The 22,852-nt window shown below is 41.7% G+C and overlaps 1 protein-coding gene across 21 annotated transcripts in view; it reads right to left on the bottom strand.

Annotated features, from left to right (window-relative positions):
- The window catches only part of HUWE1 (HECT, UBA and WWE domain containing E3 ubiquitin protein ligase 1), a 96,386-nt gene extending 74,206 nt beyond the window's left edge, over window positions 1-22,180 (bottom strand). For 8 of the 21 annotated variants that reach the window (XM_083718040.1, XM_083718023.1, XM_083718026.1 and 5 more), the window contains exons 1-4: window positions 21,526-21,877; window positions 19,323-19,466; window positions 2,901-2,971; window positions 1,416-1,514 (exon numbers count right to left, since the gene is read on the bottom strand). In XM_083718040.1, coding sequence (XP_083574166.1) covers window positions 1,416-1,514; window positions 2,901-2,945 — 144 coding nt within the window. In that variant the 5' untranslated portion in view covers window positions 2,946-2,971; window positions 19,323-19,466; window positions 21,526-21,877. Of the gene's footprint in view, window positions 1-1,415; window positions 1,515-2,900; window positions 2,975-19,322; window positions 19,467-21,525 lie in introns of all 21 variants that reach the window. The other 13 variants (XM_083718034.1, XM_083718024.1, XM_083718030.1 and 10 more) reach the window with 6 other exon arrangements.
- Between the last annotated feature and the right edge of the window lie 672 nt (window positions 22,181-22,852).

The following is a 22,852-nucleotide window of genomic DNA, read 5'->3' as shown; positions in this document are numbered from 1 at the left end:
GCCATACAAAAAAGAATTAAGAGAAATATCAAAATTTACTAGAACCCAAAACACCCTTGTGGGTGTCATCTCTGGAGGCAGTCTCAGTAAAAAAGAAAAACATGGAGAAAAACTGGGCTACATACAACCAACTACTAAAAGAAGAACATGGCCAATTGAAACTGAAAACTTTTGAGGAAATTAAACAACATTGTACTGGTTGGAGACAATACCATCAATTACACAACATATTTAATTTGGACAAAAAAATTGGCTTTGGAAAAGAAGAATCTAAACTACAAAAAGAACTATTACAAAACAAAAGGAAATTATTATCTAAAACCTATAATTTACTGTTAGAGTGGGAATTAAAAGATGAGGAAATAAAGGAGGTGGGCCCAGGATTTCGGTTATAATATCCAGATGGAGCAATGGGAAAAATTGTGGAAGCAAGACATTAGATTTACTGCTTGCTACACAATAAGAGAAAATCTGATAAAGATGATGCACAGGTGGTATATGACCCCCATCAGACTGGCCAAGATATACAGATTAAAATTAAATATGTGTTGGAGATGTAGTAAGGCAGAAGGAACTATGTACCATCTATGGTGGAGATGCGGGAAAATAAAAAAATCCTGGAGTAGCATCCATGAAAAACTGAAAAAGATGTTTAAAACATCATTTGAGAAAAAGCCAGAAGCGTTCCTATTAGGTATAGTCTCAACAGACATCCCTGGAGGTAAGAAAAGAAGTGTTTTTATATGCTATAGCTGCCACCAAAATACCAATAGCAAAAAATTGGAAAGGGGACATTGTTCCCTCAATAACAGAGTGGCAAAACAAGCTCTGTGAGTTTATAGAGTTGGCCCAAATGACAGCAGCTATTAGATTCCAATCAAATCAGAAACTGAGGAAAGAATGGGAATGTGTAGAAGAATATATGATAAAACATTGTTCCATAACAAAGTTATTGATATGCATTGACTGAAGCTCACAAAGTTAAGGGTAAAATATGAAAAGTTCGTTAATGGGGAATAAGTAAATAGTATTTATAACACAATATAAAAGTAAAGAAAAACAAAAGAAGTTGAGCTCTGGTGGAGGGAAGACACAATGGTAGAAATAAGGAAAATATACATCTTCACATAGATATATACATATAGCACAATTTGGAATGTGTAGTAAAGAATGATAAAATGTGTAACTGAATGTAATATTGTAAAATAAAACAGCTTTCCCCAAACTTGTTGGACTCCCATCAGCCCTAGGCAGCATGGTCAATGGTCAGAAGATGGGAATTGTGGTGCTAGGGCACACTAAGTTGGAAAAAATGCTGTATTATAAAGCCTCAAAATAAATATAAATTAAAAGACAAGAGGCACTGCATTTTCTCAAGTTGCTTTTTTACTACATGATCTGCTGCTACCACATACCTTGCCGATGTTCCATGTTTTGATCTGTTGAAGTTCCAGCAGCAGCTGCTCATCATTGCAAACCTTAAGTTTGTCAATCAAGGCTCTGCAATCTGCAGGCTGAAAGGTGAAGAAACTGCATAAGGAACACTAATTGCTACACATTGACGGATGCTTCTTCATAAAAGAAAATGCTGGTAAGCAATGAGTTGTGTTGTTTTAAATTTTAAAAATCATTCACTTCTCTCCTCAGCCTAATGTGCACAAACAGACATGTGATCCTACCAACAACAACTTGGGTGTTTCTGTGATTATATTTATAGAAAAATGCTCCCAAATTTCTACCTTTTCCCATTGTGTGACGCTTAAACAGTCAGATATGTAATATCAGAAAAAAGCACTTCACTGTCTGCACTAAATGAGTTACTAAACTCAATTAAGGGGTACGCTGAATTGCAATCTACTACAGGATACTGATCAAAGAACGCAGCCTTCATTCCATTTCTTTTGGAATCCATTTTTGTAGGAGTAATGATCTGAATTAGAAACCAATTTCTATAGCTTCTGAGATACTGGCAATCATAACCTGCCAAGTGGAAGAAAGTCCGTTTATTTCTAGCACACAGTGATCTCCAGTTTCTCCCATTTATCTTCACATTTGCTGCTATGGAACATGCACTCAGTAAAACACAGATGGGGAACTTGCCGTTTTGAAGAGGCTTGCAGCACCCAATTTCATTTTATGCACATACACTCATGCTTCCTGAAGCTACCTCACTCTTGAAATCCCAGAATCCTGTTTACTTCCTAATTTTTCCGGGCTTTAAACTCCCCTTCCCTCTTTTCCTCTATGTAGTTTCAGAGCCATTGGGTGGTGTTTTATTTGATAAAAACAAACTGATTGTTTAAAACAACTTTTTGTATGGCTTACAAAAAACAAGTTTCTCCCCAACTGTCTGAAAACAAAATGGTAGTTTTCTGGAGTATGTGTGTGTCCATATCACACAAAGGCAGAAAGGAACTGCTTTTACTGTCTTTGCTTTCCAGAACAGTAGCTATATTGATCTGTTGTATGAAAAAACTCTTGAATCCTTATCTGAGAGTAATCTCACCAAAGGTAGTGATGCTTACTTATGAGTAGATTTGCATAGGATTAGGAATTCTCATGTGAGGTGGCCATGTAAAAATTGAACCAGGCAGGCAGTCTTTATTTCAGTTTAGTTAATGGAACACAGAGGTTTTTTTCCTGCCTGTGCTCATCACTGTGTATGGCTCTACCCACTAAAAGCATGCACTCCCTCCCAAAAGATTACCCTTGAGGGAATGCAGCCTACAACGGATTGACTATTCCAGCAATAAACTATCACACAACCCAAGACATTCAAAACTGGAATGTCAGAAATGCTGCTGTAGATACAGTCAAATCTGTAATCTCCTTGATCCCATTGCAGTATATTCTCACACTTTTCCTATGATGAGCTCAAGGTAACAAGAGGTGATACTTACAGCCTCTGTAGGTGTTTTCTTCAGCTTAGTTCGGTCCACTTTCATTTTTATTAGTTTTCCGCTTCCTGGTCCTGCTTGGTAAAAAAATAAAAATGACAGAGTTGACTGTCAACAGGACATATTTTAATCAGTTAACAAACAAGTGACAGTGCAAAAGAACAAAGGTAGCCTAAAAAGCTCAAACTACATAGAATGGGGGCAATCTTAGATAAACATAAGGAATCAAAAGCAATTTCTGAGGTTGAATGTATACCAAAGACCCCTATAGGGTTAAGTACTTAATTTGTTCTGGAGGTCCGTTCTTAACTGTTCCTAACCTGAAGCACCACTTTAGCTAATGGGGCCTCCCACTGCTGTCACGCCGCCAGAGGACAATTTCTGTTCTCATCCTGAAGCAAAGTTCTTAACCCGAGGTACTATTTCTGGGTTAGCGGAGTCTGTAACCTGAAGCATCTGAAGCGTATGTAACCCAAGGTACCACTGTACTAAGCTTCCACTGCTCACATGAACGCTTCATTAGCACACAAGGCTACCAAAATACTTCCTGCTTTATTCTGATTTCATTGTAGGCACCTCTTTGTTGTACATCTCTCAAATTTGCTACTACTACAGATTCATGCTGGAATCATACAAACAGGTTGGTAGCCAGATTTTGGAAATCAGGACAATAGCTGCGGACTACTGACATTTTTTTTCCACCCACCCCAAAAGGAAAAGGCTTCTATTCTCTTAACACATTTAATCCTTAGACCAAGATACTGTCCCCAGTTACCCTAAATATTGCATACCGGTTGTGGGACAGCAATAAGAGGCACAAACTGGGGGGGGGGGGGGCGAGTAAAGCTACCAAGAAACTGAAAGGTTGTTGCAGAGGAAAATCTATTCCAATAGAGAAGGACAGTAAGGCACAGGGTTGAACAAAGAACCATAGCATTGTAGAACTGGAAGGGACCCCAAGGGTCATGCACAAGTTCAAGTAGGGACTGATCAGAGCCTGCTCAATTTGATTCCACTGGAATTTACTTTTAGGTGTCGGCATTAATGTCTTAAACTGCCAAAAAGAGAAAGAAATGCTGAAAAACATATCTAACTGTATTTAATAGTATATAGAGTACCTATGCCACAAAAATATGAATACATTCTCATTTCACTGGCAAGCCAGATCAAATTAAGAAAGACCTTGCTGACAAATATACAGAAAGAGAACTTACCCAAATGATGCTGACATAAAAACCTCACACTTATACAAACTTGGAAAAATGAAAAAATGGTGTGCAACTTTATCATCCACCCTCTCCCCCTACCTCTAGAGACCATATTGTCTTACACTGAACGTAACCAAAAGACTTAAAATATGAACATAAAGAACAGATGTTGCACGTTCTTTTGTATTTCATTAAAAAAATTAATAATTTTTTTAAGACCTTCTGGTGGAGAATCAGTTCAGAACCGCAAAAAAAAAAAAAAGGTTTTCTGGAAGTATGCTCCTCGCTTATCCCATAAAACCAAGTCAGCAGTTAAGATACACAACTAAAATCCCTAAGCTTATAAGAGACTGTGTTCCATGGTCTAAAAACAATGGCAGGTGAAACAGGTGAAAATACTAAGGAACTCACTACCACTGGCTTCGGCCTCAGATGAACATGCCAGGAAGTGAACATGCCAGCAAGACCAAAAACTGACTAATCAGAACAGCTTAAAACATGGGTAGGATCCAGGGGCCAGATCCAGCCCAATTGCCTTCTCAATCCGGCCCGCGGACGGTCCGGAAATCAGTGTATTTTTACATGAGTCCTTTTATTTAAAATGCATCTCTGGGTTATTTGTGGGGCATAGGAATTTGTTCATTCCCCCCCCCCAAATATAGTCCGGCCCGCCACAAGGTCTGAGGGAAGGTGGACCAGCCCCCTGCTAAAAAATGTGAGATGACCCCTGGGCTTAAAAGGTGTGTTGCATGTTCCTTCTAGCCTGGCCAAAGAATACAGGGGGGTGCTGCACTCTCCACTAGCACAGCTTATTAGATGCCTCTCCTTTACTTTCTCTAGTACAGTGGTGCCTCGCAAGACGAAAATAATTCGTTCCGCGAGTCTCTTCGTCTAGCGGGTTTTTCGTCTTGCGAAGCACGGCCATTAGCGGCTTAGCGCTATTAGCGGCTGAGAAAAAGGGGGGAGGGGGAAAACTCGCAAGAACTCGCAAGACGTTTTCGTCTTGCGAAGCAAGCCCATAGGGAAATTCGTCTTGCGAAGCACCTCAAAAACGGAAAACTCTTTCGTCTAGCGAGTTTTTCGTCTTGCGAGGCATTCGTCTTGCGGGGCACCACTGTACTGTAAGACAATTATTCAGGAGACAGTTTTTAGCTCTACTGTCCCCCTGGCCTGGGAGGAATTTCTCTGGCACCAAAGAGCTCATACATAGAAATCTTCTCTGTGAAACAGCCAGACCCCACTAAAACACTGAGCGCTGTCAGGTTACCTAGAGCTGCGACTCTCAAGCAACCCAGTCTCTTCACATTATGGGTAGCAAATTGGTGTTGGGAGTGGCTATTGCACCACTGTCCTTTCTGGCTTGGCCACATTTTACTTCTGAATGGGTTGTCATACAGTCAAAAGCTTTTGCTTTTAAACTGTAAGATGCTGGTGACAGAAACCTGTCACTGCGATATTTGTTAGATACCTAGCATATTTATAAAAAATGCTGTAACAATAGAAAAATTTATGACCTACATCAAAACTACAGAAACCTAGACACCCAAGTGTGTGGATTCCCCCCCCCAACATGACTATATTGGAGTCTAACAGACCAACTTTTCAGCTTTTACTTAGCTTCATATCTGCTAGTTCTGAAGCAACAACTTCATGGTTGATGTATTCCCCTTCTCAAGGTACTATATCCTTATATTGGAAGGCCTATTTTGTTGTTGTGTTTGTGTCTTTTAGTATTATAGGCTGATTTCTGGATCTTCTAGCTCTCAAACAAGTTGGCAAAATTACACACAACATGAAAAGGTCAAAAAAGACTGTCATACTTCCTTTACTATACCAGTCCTAATTCAGTTATTGCCCCAGCTGATGTAGGATGCCAGCTAACCTGCCACTGCAGAAGGGGGAAAGGCCAGACCATAGGATTCAAAGGAGGGGCTCAATGTGTGGCCATAGCTACACAGAGGGCTCAACACTTGCCCAGTGCCCTATTCTCTTAGACATCTTTTGATGCAACCATCTCCCCAATCCTTGGAAAGATCAGTTCCCATGCAATCTTTTCCATCACTTCATGCTATCTTTCTAGCCTTCCTATTTGTTGCTCTAAGTAGTTCCATACCAACAGGAGCCTCCTTTCACCTGTGAAACAGCAGCCTGTCCCCATTTCCAGAAATAGTAAAGTAACAGGCAGAAAAACTCTACACTCGATTCATATTAGCAACCAGCAGAATGAGAAGAGACAGGTGCTTTAAATGCAAGAAGGAAAACAGGCAAGTACGCTGCCTGTCTTGATGTGAGAAGGGTAGTGGTGCTTGAGTACAAGTTTACACTAGTCATTGTCATCACACCAAGAAGCATTTACATATTCCCAGTTCCTTCCATGCTTTGCACAACTGCCAGCATTATGGCACCATCAAGTGGTAAAATTATATACTGCAAGAGGAGGAGTCATCAGTGCTTACTTCTCTTTGGCTAAAAGGAATGTAAGCTGTAATACTCTGCACACTTACTGGAGAGTAATTCCTATTGAACAGTGTGACTTGCATGCAAAGGAGTGCACTGTTACTATGCATGCTTACTTGGAAGGAAAATTCATTGTGTTCAATGAGCCTTCCTATCTATTAAGTGTGCAAAGGACTGTGATCTTAGTGTTCCTGCTGCCACAGCATTAACTCTCCTTTGTAGAACTACAGATACTACACACTAGACAGTATTTTATTGTCGTGGCTGAAGCCCCTACAACCCCTAGGGGTTGGCTTGCCACAGACTCAGCAAATCTCCACAATGTATTGGCCCTCCACACAGTCAACTGCTAAATTCTGTGGGCCAGATGGATGATGAGCATTTTTATTCACATGCCAAGTCAAACTTGTGGAAAGATCAGCTATAAAATTAGTTACCACAGCATTTCATAGTGACTGTGTTTGTCCATAAATCACAACTTGTTCCATCTGCTAACCTAGTAGTGCTTCATTCCAGTTTTCTGTTTTTATCTTAATACATCTGGGTCAAAATTTAAGCACAGCTTTCTCTGGATAAATGTCTGTCTTTAGACAGACACTAGTACATTCCCATCTGCTGTAGGCAGAGTGAACTGCAAATCCCAGAATGCAACATAGTTAAGATTGACACTTGGCTCTGAAGCCATCTGATCAGGAGATGGCAGCTCCTCCCCTCAACAGTGAATGTCAAAAAAAGAAAGAAAGAAAGAAAGAAAGAAAGAAAGAAAGCTCACAAAAACCAAGTGATGGTTAGAAAATAGACCATTTTCAAGCACTACTTGAAAGATTCCCCTTCCCCACCCTCAATTAAAAAGGCTGAAAGACTTAACACTCCCAAGATCAAATTAGTTACTATTTTAAATCTAATACCTGAAATAGAACTCCTGCCCATTACAACATTGAGTGATTCTGCAAAGCTCCATTTATTTGGCTGAAATAAGTACATGAGTTAGCTGCATTTAGCAGGTCACAGATCTTGATTGTGTGCATGTACCTGATGCCATGTTCTTCAAGGAGGGCAAGTAACAGCCTTGCTTTAAGATGACAGGAAAGATATTCAGTCACATGAAAATGAAATCTAATGCTATTGGAGTAAAGATTTCTGTCAGGTGGTGGTGTGGTTGCCTCGAGAGCAAACAGGCAAGACTCCAACCTGTCTTTTCCAAGCTTTATTCTTAGTGCAAATTATTTACAGTGAAGAGCATCACAAGTTCATGTCTGGTTCAGTTGCTAGCAGAATCTGGGAGTGACCAGTCCTTGTACCTCCCCCAGCTTAACAGTCGCATGACCCCCATCCTTCTCCTCTCCTCTCTGCGCTGAAACCTACTGCGCAGAGTGGGCGCTGGCAAAGGGGTACTTCTCTCCTCTCCGCTTTGTTCAGGCTCAGTGTTGAGGCTCTCCCTAGCATCTCCTGGTCCCTGCACCCCCCCCACTGGAGGCGGAGCTTTCCTACTTGCCAGAGGAGGAACTGCTTCGCAAGGTCTTTGAAGGTTCCCCATAACACAACTGCCCTTCCACCTCTCGCCTCTGAGCTGATGGCAGTTCCCTGACAATTTCCAATTCTATATCTCTCTGGTTTTGCTTCATCATGACAGACTAGTAGCACACGGCTAATTTATAAGGCAGCGGCAGGCCAAGGAGAGCAGAATTATAGAATCATAGAATTGTAGAATTGGAAGGAATCATGAGGGTCTTCTAGTTCAATCCCCTGCAATGCAGGAATATTTCACCCAACGCAGGGCTCAAACCCATGACCCTGAGATTAAGAGTCTCATGCTCTCCCAACTGAGTTACCCCAGTCTTAAGAAAGAGTGTCGTCCAGAGGGATGAGGAGAAGGAAAACTGATAAAAGGAATAGGAAGTGAAGAGAGATATAAGGGTGAATAATTGCATATTCATTAAAACTTGCCAGCTAAGCTTCTGGTGGAGAAGACTTATAGTATGCATAAAACCCTAAGCAGATTTATTTCTTTAACACACATATTCTGGTAACATCTCTCTAAAAGAATAGTTAAATCCTGGAAGATTTTAGGTTTGGTGACATTAACTCATTATGTAAATCCTCACTGGCCAGCCTCTCTCCACTATGGAAGTGATTTCATACTTACTGTGGAATCAATATTTATTAAATATGCATACCACCCTTCAATACAAATTCTCAAGGCAACTTACATTCACAGAGCAGAACTGGCTACAAAGTCTCGTCACAGATTAAAGATTAAAAGCCTGGTAACAAAAAGACAATATAAACATCAGGCAAGCTTCCTTAGGGAGAGAAATACTGTACTAAAAAAATAATAATATTGTAATATTGTAATATTATTTATTTATATTAATGCTTCACTTCTTTTTTAATGAGTCCTCCCCCCCCACATATTTTAAGCTGCTTTTATTTTATCTGTAAACAGCCTTGAATCCCTGTCAACAAAAAAGGCGGGTCATAAATATAAAATAATGGAACCACAATCAATGGTCCTCTAGCCAGTCACCACCTGTTTCAACATGATGGTAGGAGCATTCAGGATTCAACCTGTGATTTGCAGGTCTGAAATGGACCAGAAAATGGTAAATGAAAAAATGCTGCATCATGTGATCCCTTTACTGGTCCCAACAAAAAAGAATTTTTCAGCTGTGTTCTGATATTGTCCAGAACACAGCAGCCTCAAGAGTCAATATCTAGATACCTAAAACTGTTGTGAGGATCAGCTTATAATACGTACTCTCAAACATACAGGACTTTCAATAGATGTGCACCTCAACAATATTCCCTATTCCAAACAGAATTGCTGTTCAAACACAGATAGATTTACACAGTTAGAACATCAAGAAGGCATGGAGAAAAGGTATGTCCCGTTACAGTTACTTGCATTAATTAAAAATTAAAAAATTGTCCAGTAGTACCTTGGAGACCAACTAAGTTTGTTCTGGGTATAAGATTTCATGTGCATGCACACTTTTTCAGATATTTTATTTTGACTTGAGTCAGACCAACATGGCTACCTACCTGAATCTTGCATTAATAAGTGAGCCACTGAAAACTCCAAAATAAAAGGCAAGTGCTCTTCTCACAAAGGAAGGAAACTATATTGAGCATAACAGGGGGCATGGCTTACTTCTAACAACAGGATTTTATGTTCTACCTGCTATTTCACTGCTACTACACCCTGCCTGTCCTCCCATAGACTGAGACGCAGTTTCTTGCCAAAGGTCAACCAGTGACTTTCATGGCCAAGTGGCGATTTCTATCCTGCTCTGAGTCTGAATCTCTAATCATTACACCATACTGCTTTAGTTGGACACACTTTTTGATTTCAAGAAGTCTACTCTAAGTAGGATTAACAAGGATACAATCCCATGTTATTATTTTCTTAACCATGGCATGTGTATTCAGAAGTAATTAGAAATTATGACTACACAGGGCCAGTATGCTAACAATTCTTGGCACCAAAACAATTTGCTACAGTCTGAAGTAGGAAGAATGGGGCTGCATAAACACCCAAACGCACTCCAAACTGAATAGATGGAGCTCATCAAGTCATTTCAGTGGTTAGTCTTAGAATCATAGAATCACAGAGTTGGAAGAAACCATGTGAGTCATCTAGTCCAACTCCCTGCAATGAAGGAATCTTCTTCCCAACGTGGGGCTTGAAGCCACAACCTTGAGATTAAGTCTCATGCTCTACCTACTAAGCTATTGGGAAAGTGCCTTAAGACCCTGAAAAGAATTCTGCTATAAAAAGCACACACTTAAGAATCATTTTTCTAGAGATCCTTATGACATGCCCGCACCAGTACACATCCATAAGTAAGTTTACAACAAACCTATTCAAATTGCTCTAGCAGCTGGATTTTTATTCACAGATCACCCAAGAATACCAGAATGAAGAGGAAACAAAATATTGTGATACTTTAAATGTTAACCAACTTATGGCATAAGCTTCACAAACTATAATCCAATTCACTGGATACTGAAGAAAAGTTACACTTCATGTGTCTATGGAAGTGTTAATTTTCATAAACTTGTTAGCCTTAAAGGTGCCACAAAACTCTGTTAGTCTCGTGCAGTAAAAACATGGCACCCTCTCTGGAGAATCAAGAGTATCACTCAATCCATCTAACATGAACTTCATACTCTTGCAGACACAAAGGTTCCAAAATCTTTCTACATTTCTAACAAAGTGTGCTCAACACTAAAGAGCAACAAAAAACACAAAAGCTGTTTCCACAAATCATCTTGCAAATAGAATTATTGGGAACTCTGCTACTTCAAGAGCACCCATTAGAAACAGCCAGTTGCCTGTTTCTCTCCTCTCCATTCCATATGCATTCCCACCTAAGAAATCTACATGATCAGACACATCATTCATGCTTGAAGCATCCTGACCAGACACAAAACATAGCCATAACCCAAGACACTTTGTCACACATCAATATAACTTAATGAAGGTTTCTGTTGGCTCCCAATCTCTCTTCATGATACAAGAGAAATTCAGCACACATGAAAACACCAACATCTGCTAGCTACAGCGCTTTTCACTAGCTTTTCAAACTAACAGGAATAAATCATGCGCAACGTTTTCTCTTCTGCCCTAAAAGTAACTATTTGAAAAAGCAGATAACACACATCAGATATGGCCTGCTCTTTGTGGAAGTCGTAACTGAAGAACATTTTACCGTCCTCTATCCATGCCAGATGTTCTATCTATACAAAACCCTAGTTGAAAGAAGTGTTCAAGTTTGAGAATCCAGTGTCCACTGCAACTGAGAGGGAATGAACCTGTCCGCCAAAAGGAATTAAATTAGAATGCATAACACTGATGAAGAATTTGCCACGTGAGCGACTCATACCCCAAAGTGGGAGATAAATAATGGTCAACAAATTTGGGGCAGCTATGATAGTCAGCTAAAAAACTGTATTCACCAGGACATGCACTTTCCCTTAAAGGACAGGATGTTGCCCTCAACTTTATCCTTCATCTGTAAACATCAGCACAAGACTGGGACCCAACAGAAGCTCCTCTGTTGTCCTTCTCTAGCTCTGGAGCTAGTGGGGGCAGCAGAGGCATGTGGATTCACTCTGCGCTGTGTAGCTGGAGCTCCAGTTAGTGGTACACTTAGGGAATTTTAGATCCTCAACTTTACGCAGCCATGTTAATTACTTCCATAGTGAAGCACACAATTAACATTTTTCTTCTCTCCCTGCCCCACTGCCATTCTAGGCATTTTAACTTGTTAACAATGTTCAGACATCTTGCTAGGGACATGAGAAAAGAGTGGCTCTCCAGGTCTACTGAGGAGGACCATAAATAACAAGCATTACACTGAATTTTAGCCCAGCACAAAAACTGTGAGTAGGTGATTCTCAAGTCTAAGAGACTGTCCTGCTATCTGAGTGTTGATTGAACAAGGGACCCTTCTGCAATCAAACCACAGTTTATAAAACAGAAATAACACTGTCATTTCCACAGGATTCATGCTTTTAAAAAAAGGACTTATCTGACCACTGGAGCAGCCACTATATTTCCTGGATAAAATACATAATCCATCCATGAGCTTGTAATCTCTGTTACAGAGTTTATATGAAGGCCCCCTAATGAGAAGAAAAAGCAAGAGGTACATTCTAGCTGGGCATGTAAGCTTGAGATTTTGAATGCTCTCCCATATCTAAAGTTCACTGTAGACAAAACATTAGGCTAAGACATTCTGTCTTCCCAGGGCCTTATCTTTCCATGTGCAAGATCTGAGAAAAGCTGTACCCTTTACCCAGGTTTTTGGTTAAGTGGATGCATTCTTTCCTTTTATACTGCTGAACGCTGCTGTTCTATGCTGCTGTCTTGTTATTCTGATAGCGGCTGTTTCTGTGGTTTTCTTTTATTATTATACTGCAATTGTACTTACTACCCTGGGACCATTTGGTGAAGGGTGGGGTCTAAGTATAAATAAGTAATTACAGTGGTACCTCGGGTTACATACACTTCAGGTTACAGACTCCGCTAACCCAGAAATAGTACCTCGGGTTAAGAACTTTGCTTCAGGATGAGAACAGAAATCGTGATCCGGCAGCGCAGCAGCAGCAGGAGGCCCCATTAGTTAAAGTGGTGCTTCAGGTTAAGAACAGTTTCAGGGTAAGAAGAGACCTCTGGAACGTATTAAGTACTTAACCCGAGGTACCACTGTATAGAGCGACCATGGAAGCATTCTGATATGGATGCCCTGCACCTTGCAGCAACATGGTTACAAAAAGAAAGTACCACAAGTTCTCTGTTCACTGTTGTCTCAAATCTTCAGACTTCAAAAAAACACAGTCTAGATGAAGACAGAATTAGATCCATGTACTTGCCTTTGAAGGGTCAAAATTACTCAGATAAGAATGATGAGAAACCCTAGAGGCTAACTACAGCAAACACTCTGGAAATCCCAAAAGACTAGCATGTCTTGCCAGATTTCCTCTTAGACTCCTATGAGACCTGTAATACACATGCTTAGTCATTGCAACAACTTAGAGTTTAAGTTTCAGTTATGAAACATAACACATCACCAAAAGCACGGCATACAGTGTCCACAAGTGATGGAACTCCCAGCACCATCCTTTGCATTTTGTCTGTTGTGACTCATTGTGCCCCCAGCTACTGAAGCAACAACAGCATACATAGAGGTCTGACAGGACCATGCAGCAAAGGAGAGACTAAGTTTACACATCCTGTGCTGCAGCTCCAGGTAAGCAGAGGCCAAGCACTGTTAACTCTTCTTGAAATGGCTTCAGAAACTACCTGCTCTGTAAAGGTTCAACACCATCAGCTTGCAGGTGGTAACCAAAACCCAGTAAGTGACATTTAAAACAAACCAGCACAGAAAGTGTTGGATTGTTAGATTAGAACAGTGGTTTTCAACCAGTGTGCCATGGTACCTTGGGGTGCCTTGAATGATGGTCAAGGGTGCCGCAGACAACACTGGCCTCCTTCCCTCCCTCTCCTCTAATGCCCTCACGTCTCTGCCTCCCAAAGGCTTGCACAGCTGTTTGTTGCAGCAGTGCTGGTTATAAGCTCCCCAGGTGAATGGTGCCTCTGGGGCTGGCCAAGGGGTGCTGGTTGTCAGGAGCTGAGGTGGCCTTGGAGTAAGGAAGCAAGCAGACTAGGGAGCCCAGCCAGCCAGTCCACCAGCCCTTGCTGTTGGGAATGGACAGACAAGTAGGAGGCTGGGCAGGGAGACAGGCAGTGCGCTGACCTTTCTTGTGCTTGCTGTGTGCAAGGCCTGCCAGGGAGCCGAGTGCCTGGTGCTGAGCGCCTTTTTGCCATGCAGGACTGGCTGCCTCTCAAGGTAAGGTGCTGGCCTCACATTCAACTTTGGCCAGTCTCTGTTGGGCCACTAAGGCTGGGGGCATCCTCTTCCCAGGCCCCTGTGAGGCAGTGTGAGGAGGCACCTCTCTTTCGGGCAAGGGGGGGCAGGCAGCTCAGAGATCAGGGACAGCAGCAGCACCTGCCCGAAAGACTCCCAAGGAGAGGGGAGAAGAGAGGAGGCTGAGGGAACAGTCCACAAGGGAGGGTGTTCAAAAAGGGGTGAGGGGTTGCCAGCTCTGCAGGCAAGGGGTGATGAAACTGGGCTCCTAAGCCTCAGAGGTGCCACAGAAAGAATGCAGTTGGTCAAGAGCCATGGACTCAAAAAGGTTGAAAACCTCTGGATTAGAATATCAGAATGAAGGCTAACATCAAACAGTGCATGTCCCTCAACTGGAATGCAGTGTGGGAGTGAAAACTCGATGCAGTTTCAAAGATATAAGCTTCCATGTTAATTCCACTTTATGCAGTGTGTTCCTTCAAAAAGACTGCTGAAACAGACATTTCTTCAAATCAATTGACATTTCTGATTCAAGTTATAGATTTTTCTAACACGCAAAAGCTTTTGGTTGGCTTATTAAATTTTACTCAAAGACCAAGCAAGTCTCAGTGGTACACATTGTAGTTGCTGAAGTTCAAAAAACCTCATCAGAAGAATTAAGAAGTCTTGCTGTTTTCAAAAGTGTTCTACCTTCGTGGAACTCCTGAACCTCAATCATAGAAATTCAGTGCACAGTAGAAGACTTAGAACGCGCACACACTTAACACCAGACTATGGCTGCACATTGTGATCTTCTCATTAATCCTTGATAAGCTCCAACTGAAAGCACAGGTTTCCCCAAAACATTGGGGGTGGGAGTGAGTGAAAATAGCTGATCTACAGTACAAGTAGTAAACACATGATCCATGGTCTTTTCTTATTCAAAGTTTTATAACATGTGGAACTGCTCTGCAAACTTGCCTCTTGAGAAAAGGTAAGAATTCTTTTTAAAGAGCATAATTTACTTATCTGGTTCAACCTCTGCCATACATTAAATGCTTGGTGCAGATAATACAAAGGAAGTTTCTGTGATCTGTTGTGTGAAGTGATTTCTTTCAGATTCAAAACCCATGACTACCAGCGTTAGCAAATCTGTCCAATATCAAGTGAAAGAGAGACAGGGTACCATGCCTCTACCACTCGATTAAAATCTATTCTTTGTATATCGTATTGTTGTTTTATTGCTATGGCCGATGCAAATAAAGATTCATTCATTCATTCTCTACCACTTTCAGATTTAACATCTCTTGCAATTCTTTCTTTTCTCTTAGTGAATTTAGGACCATATTCTGGATTTCATGTACTCCAAAAGTTCACCTCACTAGGTTCTTAATGAGATTTCTTCTTAGCTTGCCATAATATTTAAGTTTCTTCAATTAAACAAATCTGTCACTCCTGATCAAGTCTTTGTATGTTTTAGAATTCTGCATCCCTACCACGTTTTAGAGGAAAGGTCAACAAATCACTTCCCTTTGGAACTGTGTAGTATAAACAAGACAGGAGATGGAGCCGATACATGGCAGAACAATTCAACCAAGGCCAAACATTCAGTAAGTGGCACAGCTAAGGAAATAAAGGATTACACTTCAGTTTGAATGGAAAAGTGCCACCACAATCCATCTTACATCCCAGCATAGCCACAACTAACAATATACAATACTTTTTGGTATTTCAAGCATATTAACAAAACCTTGACAGAAGTTCTAAAATCCAAAACAATTCAGCAAAACCATCTATAGGACTGCCAAAGTGGAAGTCTGTCCTGATTGAGCAAAGGCGATGCTCGATACATGTTGTTGGCATACGTCTGTCTCAGGAGACAATGGTTACAACCATATGTGGAATTTATATACTGCCCTTCAAAAGCATTTTTCAGGGTGCTGTATACAAAGGTATCAATAATAGAAGACAATCTTACTCAGCTATGAGTGATCACCAAAGAAGAAAAAGAGTAAATAGACATGCCAATCTAAGAGAATGTCTATCTCCTGACAATTGTACTGTATTCACACAGATCTGGGCAAACAATGAAGCCTGAAATAAATATTTTAAGCTGTTTCACATGGCTGTACAGTTTAGCATAGTGGCACTTTTAGACATTCTCTACATGCAGTAAACTAAGAGGCTAATGCTCTTTACCACAGCCTCTATCCTGCTACAATCACACATATCTTGAGCATTCTGGCCAATGGTCATCTTGGAATAATGTAGTAACAATGGAAACTGAGGGATTTAATAGGAGAGACCTTCAAAAAAGAAGACAGAGCTAATCTCCTCACTGTGAACATTTGTTTGCAAGTTTGCAAGTCACTCCAACAGCCAGATGTGTTAAGCTGGTCAACAAGTATATCAGGTTTTAGCAACTCTACTATTATGACACATCAAATTAAGAGTCTCTGAGACAGAGGGCAAAACTGGCTCTGACAGTGATATTGTAGCTATTAAGCCAAGAAGCCATTTATACAGTATGTAAGAACTCAAGAATAAAAGTAGCTAACATGCACAAAATAACCATTACTAATACATGTACAAAAAAAATCAAGTCAGTTTCCTCAGTCATGGTAACAGCAAGGCCAACATGTATACTTTGGCCCTTCTCTAATGGCCTATGTTGAGAAGCAAGTATCAGCTAGAGACAGGGGTGGTTAAATCTTAAGATGCTAAGATCTGTGGACTTATTTGTACATTTGAGATAATCATCTGATAAACAACTGGAGCAACTAGTTCTGTAATTTATGCTGTGTACGTACAGGAAAGGAAACTTTTGATAGCTATAATACATTATCAGTCCTAAGTCCCAAGAAAGCACTGGATAATATAGAAATATAGCACATTTTATTATGCTCAAAAACACCTGGAACACATCCCCAAATACTTTATTTCTAGCTGTCACGGGTAATTGGCATACACCAACCTTCCAGAACCTTAAACAAAGCCTTCAGGTCATATATCCAGTCTGTCAGCATATGGTGAATCAAAGCAGGACTACTGGACCTTGCAAAAAGAAAAAACTGGTCTGCCTTCATGCTTATGAATGAGTAATATGTAAACACCAAGTGCTCTCTAGAAGCACTAGATCCAGTTGAATTGTTTCAGGATGAATTTGACAAACACAGAAAGTTAAATGATTTGATAGATAGCCCAAGAAAGGTTGGACACTAGATCTCTAGGTGTCAAATCATAATGCCTTTCAAAGACCCAAAGAAATCTATTAAGCAAAAACTCACATTCCCAATTGCTGAATACACCATGGGTGATTATGAAATATCTAACCTAGTTTGTTGCCTACAAAAAGAAACAAGGATCAAATGTTCCAGAGGATACACACACAATACAGCAGGAGAATTATGGCTTAATATATTTAATATTATTCATTCTCCTTAGGGGTAGCCAAGGATTTTAGGATATTCTCCTACATCACTCAATGGCCCTAACTTGCACTCATTTAATTAAAATTTCCTTGTACCTGTTAGATTAGAAGATGTTATAAATGCCACTGGAGATCACGAGTTGTGTGAACTGCCATGCAGAACCAATCTATTTTGCTTTTCTTACTTTAAAGTCAATACTGTATAACAATTACAGTGGGGGACAGAAATGCTACCAAATATCCACTTTACCCAAAAAAAAATTTACTAACCTTTACTAACATACTACCATTCAGAGACAGGCCTATGAGTGAGGAAGTCCCTGCTTGGAATCTCACCTCTGCCAATGAAGCTTTAGGCAAGCTATGAATTCTCAGCCTCAAGCAATAAAGGGATAACATCTACCTATTGCAAGGATATCAGTATGTGAAATGCTCTGAACGCTCAAGAGCCTTGTACAAATGCTTATCAACTACACACACAGCTACACAGTAACAAATGCATACTACTGCAACATAGAAATATTTGGAAAATCATTCAGCAATGGAAGAAAGTAATCTTTGTATTGCATCAATAAGGGATGCATCAAGGAAGATTATTTGCCACAACAGCTAAACAGAACCTCAACATAGAAGCAATATACATTCCAACAACAGATGCTGAGATAAATAAGACATTGTCATCACTTTTGTACAATGTTTGCAAGTTTCCACAGGCCTCTGGCTAGTCTCTATAGAAAATACTGGACTAATGAAGCTTGGTCTAATCCAGCAAAACCACAATGAACTAAGATCTAAAACTGATGAAAATATTAGTGAAAAGATATTTGTAAACATGAGCAGTGAACAAGATTTTTAAAATAAAAACAAAAAAGCAACAAGCAAACATTAAAAGTTTAACCACTCCTACTTAGTTGAATCACAGAATTGTAGAGTTGGAAGGGGATCATAAGGGTCTAGTCCAACCCACTACAATGCAGGAATATTTTGCCCAACATGGGGCTTGAACCCATGGAACTGAGATTAAGAGTCTCATGCTCTACCAACTGAGCACTCCTTTCAATAAGCTTTGAAAAATCCAAGTGGGTTTTTGAATCCCTAGTTTTGCGGCCCTCTACACAGAAAGAATATAGAAAGCAATATCAACTCCCATTCCCAAATTTGGTTCTGTGGTCAGGATTTTGGTATGCAAACAAACTATTTGTTGATGGCTTGGGACAAGTTGCCTCTTCAGCCTCAGATTACACTCTTAAGTAGCAACAACAGATGCAGAATTGTACCATATGTGGTTGCGGGTTTCTGTTACAGTATTGAAATGAAAGAATAACTGGTGCACAGTAATAGTTCTAATGCAGCAAATGAAGCCACCATTTGCGTTTGGACAAGGAAAAAGAAGGGGCATGACCACTCCACTAAGGAATTACATTCACTCCACATAAACAACCAGCCATAACCCCATACAAACCAAGGTTAGAGTCTGAAGCCTTTCTTAAACAAGTGTTGTTCTGAGATCAGAGGGTAAGGTAAAGGTAAAGGTACCCCTGCCCATACGGGCCAGTCTTGACAGACTCTGGGGTTGTGCGCCCATCTCACTTAAGAGGCCAGGGGCCAGCGCTGTCCGGAGACACTTCCGGGTCACGTGGCGAGCGTGACAAAGCTGCATCTGGCGAGCCAGAGCTGCACACGGAAACGCCGTTTACCTTCCCGCTGGTAAGCGGTCCCTATTTATCTACTTGCACCCAGAGGTGCTTTCGAACTGCTAGGTTGGCAGGCGCTGGAACCGAGCAGCGGGAGCGCACCCCGCCGCAGGGATTCGAACCGCCGACCTTTCAATCGGCAAGTCCTAGGCGCTGAGGCTTTAACCCACAGCGCCACCTGCGTCCCAAGAGATCAGAGGGTACCTTTTAGGAAAAAGAAAATTTCAGGGAATCGCTACCATTTGAAGAGAAGCAGGATTAAACAAAGAAAGTTCAATACTAACCTGGAATCACAGCCAATCCATACTTGGCCTGGTCTACTATCCAAGTCACTGTTCTGGCACCTTTGCCTCACCCTAGTCAGCCAAGGGTAACACCTTCTGGTTTCACAGTCACTCTAATCCACTTATGTCAGACTATTTTAGGGTCTGCAACAAAACCACACAAGTTAGTACTGGGCTTCAAGCAGGCAGAGTTCAAGGTACTGACAGGTATTTTTTGAAAAGACATTCAGGCTGGTATAGCTTTGGACTTTGCTAATCTAGCTCCCCTTGGCTAGGATATTTGTCTTAAATGCAGGACAACTTAGAATACAAGCAAGGAGGTGCACAGTTCACTGATAGGAAGAACATTTTGACATCCTAATCATACCAAAGTGAACTGGCCAAGTAGAACTAAGAAATGCTGTAAACTCAGCACATTACTTTGGCATTTTGTGCATCTAGCAAGCTTTCCATATAATGAAGGAGACAGCAGAAACAAGCTTTCACAGGATGTTTACTTCTCCTGTGGTAAAGTAACAGTTTTAAATCGTTTTAAGATGACCAACTTTTGCTCTACGTTGTGTACTATTTCCCCAAAGGCTTGATTTCTTTTTTTTTTTCAGATTAAATGGTCAGCTTGTGCATCCTTAGGAAGCAAGTTTTCAGGGACAAATATGGCCATATCAACTATATCTACTAAAAATAATCAATTTGTGAAACTGATCATGGATTCTTATCTTGCCAGAACCATGCCATAAGGTGGCCAACTTTCCTTGCCAACAATATCTATTCCTACTGAAAAATGAGTAAACTGCACCTATGAAACCATAATGGGACCATAGTGTCATGGATTAACTCATCTGGATCATAGGAAAATGTATTTTAAAAGAACTTAGAACTATACTGATACTCCTCAGAGACTAGGAGCAACATAAGCTAATGCCTGGGTAAGAGTTAAATCTGTTCTTGCATTTTTAGGCTCTCTGGTATAAGAACTACCATAGTCTATATACAGTTAAAATAAAAGGCTTACTTAATGCAAATGAAATGTGCTATTCAATTTGAGTCATTTGTCCTGACTCAGATAATAGTTTTTCTCATCTGTGTGAACACATCTTGCTTATATCCTAATAATTTTTCTATCCAGGAAAATAGGAATGGAGACTGATGTAGCACATATAAATTGTACTCCAAAGATGCTTGGAACTACCAGGTAAAGGGATAAAGAAGAACCCTAATTCTTCTTATAAGAATAAACTAATATACCACATGAGCTAGCCCAGGCAAAAGAGAGATTTTTGAGTACTGTCCTACACTGGGAAATGGAAGGGCGATTTTATCATAAGTTTACAGGAACAGATGGAATGGGTGCCAAAAGCTCCCACTGTACCAGGACAAAAGGTGTAAGTAGCCCTACACCTTTGAGGAGAGAAGAAACAAGAGAAATTACCTGCCAATTAGGCCAGATCCACACTATTGTACATTAAAAACACATAACTCCCCCCCCCCCCCAGCCCTGGGAACTAAGGTTTCGTTAATGGTTCTGAGAATTGTATTTCTGTGAGGGAGAAACTACCGTTCCCAGAGTTCTTTGGGAAAAGTCATGTGCTTTCAATCAATGGTGTGGATCTATCCTTAGGTTCTGAAATTAGACCCAAAGGAAACCAAGGAGGCTGCAGGTCAAGGCTGCAACTATGAGCATCCTCTGCAATGTTTCCTAATGAATTCAACGAGATGTTGACCAGACTTGTTTTCTTGCATAAATGACGAAGCTCCCTGTCTCAAACCGGAAAATACCGGCTTTCCTCACGAGATGCGACTATAGATTAAATGTCTACTGAGGAGCGGAGGGGACGAAGCCCTACATGAGGCGAGTAGGAAGGGCGTGAAGGGTGATAAGGCCCACAGAGCTGCTTCGGCGGGGGTTGGGGGGGTGAGAATTGAGAAGTGCCTCCTAGTAGGAAGAGAGACGTACTCCTTCCCCACTTGGAACCGAGGTCCCAGTTGGCGGAAAGGCCCAGGCAGAAGCGCCCCCCCACCCTCCCTCCTGACTTCAACCACCGCCGCCCTTTCCCCACGGGGAAAAGCCAGGCCCCATTGTCCCGCCTCAGCGCACACCGCTCTTCCCGTGCCGCCAGAGCGTCTCCCGCCTCGGGCCTTTCCCTAACGGGCCCCCTCCTCCGCAGCTGCCGCTCTACCGTTCCCCGCCCCAGAACACGGGTACCTGCTCCGGGACAGAAATGGAGGGGGTGTCAATGCCGTACCCCGTTGCCTCCCGCCGCCGCCATCTTAACAGCAGACCCTGAGCCTCAGCCCTAGCCAGGTCGCGCGAGAACTCGCCACCGGGTAGGGAGGGAGGAAGAGACGCGATATCTGAGGAAACACAAGAGCCCACGAGAATTGCGGGAGGAGGAGGAGGGCGAAGCGAGTTATGGCGGAAAGTACAGTCTCGCGATACAATGACTGAGAAGGCAGCTTCCTGCGAGACGCGAAAAGAGGAAGTTGAAATCACGCGAGATATCGGTGACGTCTCCCCTCTGGTGGAGGATGTTACTTCTAGGGATGAGGCGGCGGGAAACAGGGCAGAGTTCTTTTCCTATTCTTGCCGCAGGTCCGTGACCTCGGGAAGGAACTAGTTAACGAGCGCTTATCGCGATACTTGCCGTGAGAACTGAGGCAAAATATTCCACGCGAGAACAACCCAAAGAGCCGCGAGAGTTCGAGCAATTCTGGCGGACTAGGTCTCCTACTTTTGCTTATTGGGAACCTCACGAGATTTGGAGAATAAAATCACGCGGGTAGCCGTCCTTCGCTTCTAGTGACGAAATTCCTCAGATACATACATGTCTTCGGTTATGGTTGAGATGTGGAGCCATAAAGGGATATGGAGTGGGGGGAGGGGAATGGGATCTCGAGGAAGCTCCCGCGAGAGCTCGCAAGTCTGGTCACGAGATCTGCCTCCCTGAGCTTCAGCGTATGGGGACGGCTGAGGAGAAATATCACGAGAATGACGTCACGCGGAAGTCCGCAGTGGCTCTTCCCTCGAGGAAGGGGGCCGAGTGGCGCGCGCAGCTCCAGCCACGAAATCTCGCGGGAACAGGGAGCTAAAAGAACGTGACGGATTGTTCAGCAATTCTGCGCACGAGGGAAGGAGCGACGGGTTTTCTTCCGCTCGCGTAATCACGCGGGAAGTGGGCTGAACTCTCGCGAGAGCTTCCTACGCTGTTGGCTTCTGCTTATGGAAGCTGCCGCGAAAGGAAATGTTGGCGGGTGTTGTTGTTGTGGGGGGGGGATGGCTTCCCCTTACGTGCTGTTTTCATTCTATATTTATTTTTATCTGTTTCTTAAAACTTACACAGTGCTTGATTGTGAGAAAGAACCCTCAAAGCGACTTAAAAAAGATAAAACAGACTAAGACTGTTTATTAACAGAAAATAATATTATTAACAGAAAATAATATTCAGAGTCCACTGGACTCCAGCAAAACTATACCAGAAGAAAATAACAAGTGCAGACAACTGCTGGGAGTAAAAATGCGAACTTAGTACATT

Source organism: Podarcis gaigeae, assembly GCF_964106915.1.
Source record: "Podarcis gaigeae genome assembly, chromosome: 17".
NCBI classification, from domain to species: domain Eukaryota; kingdom Metazoa; phylum Chordata; class Lepidosauria; order Squamata; family Lacertidae; genus Podarcis; species Podarcis gaigeae.
This window is presented reverse-complemented; position numbering and strand designations above follow the sequence as displayed.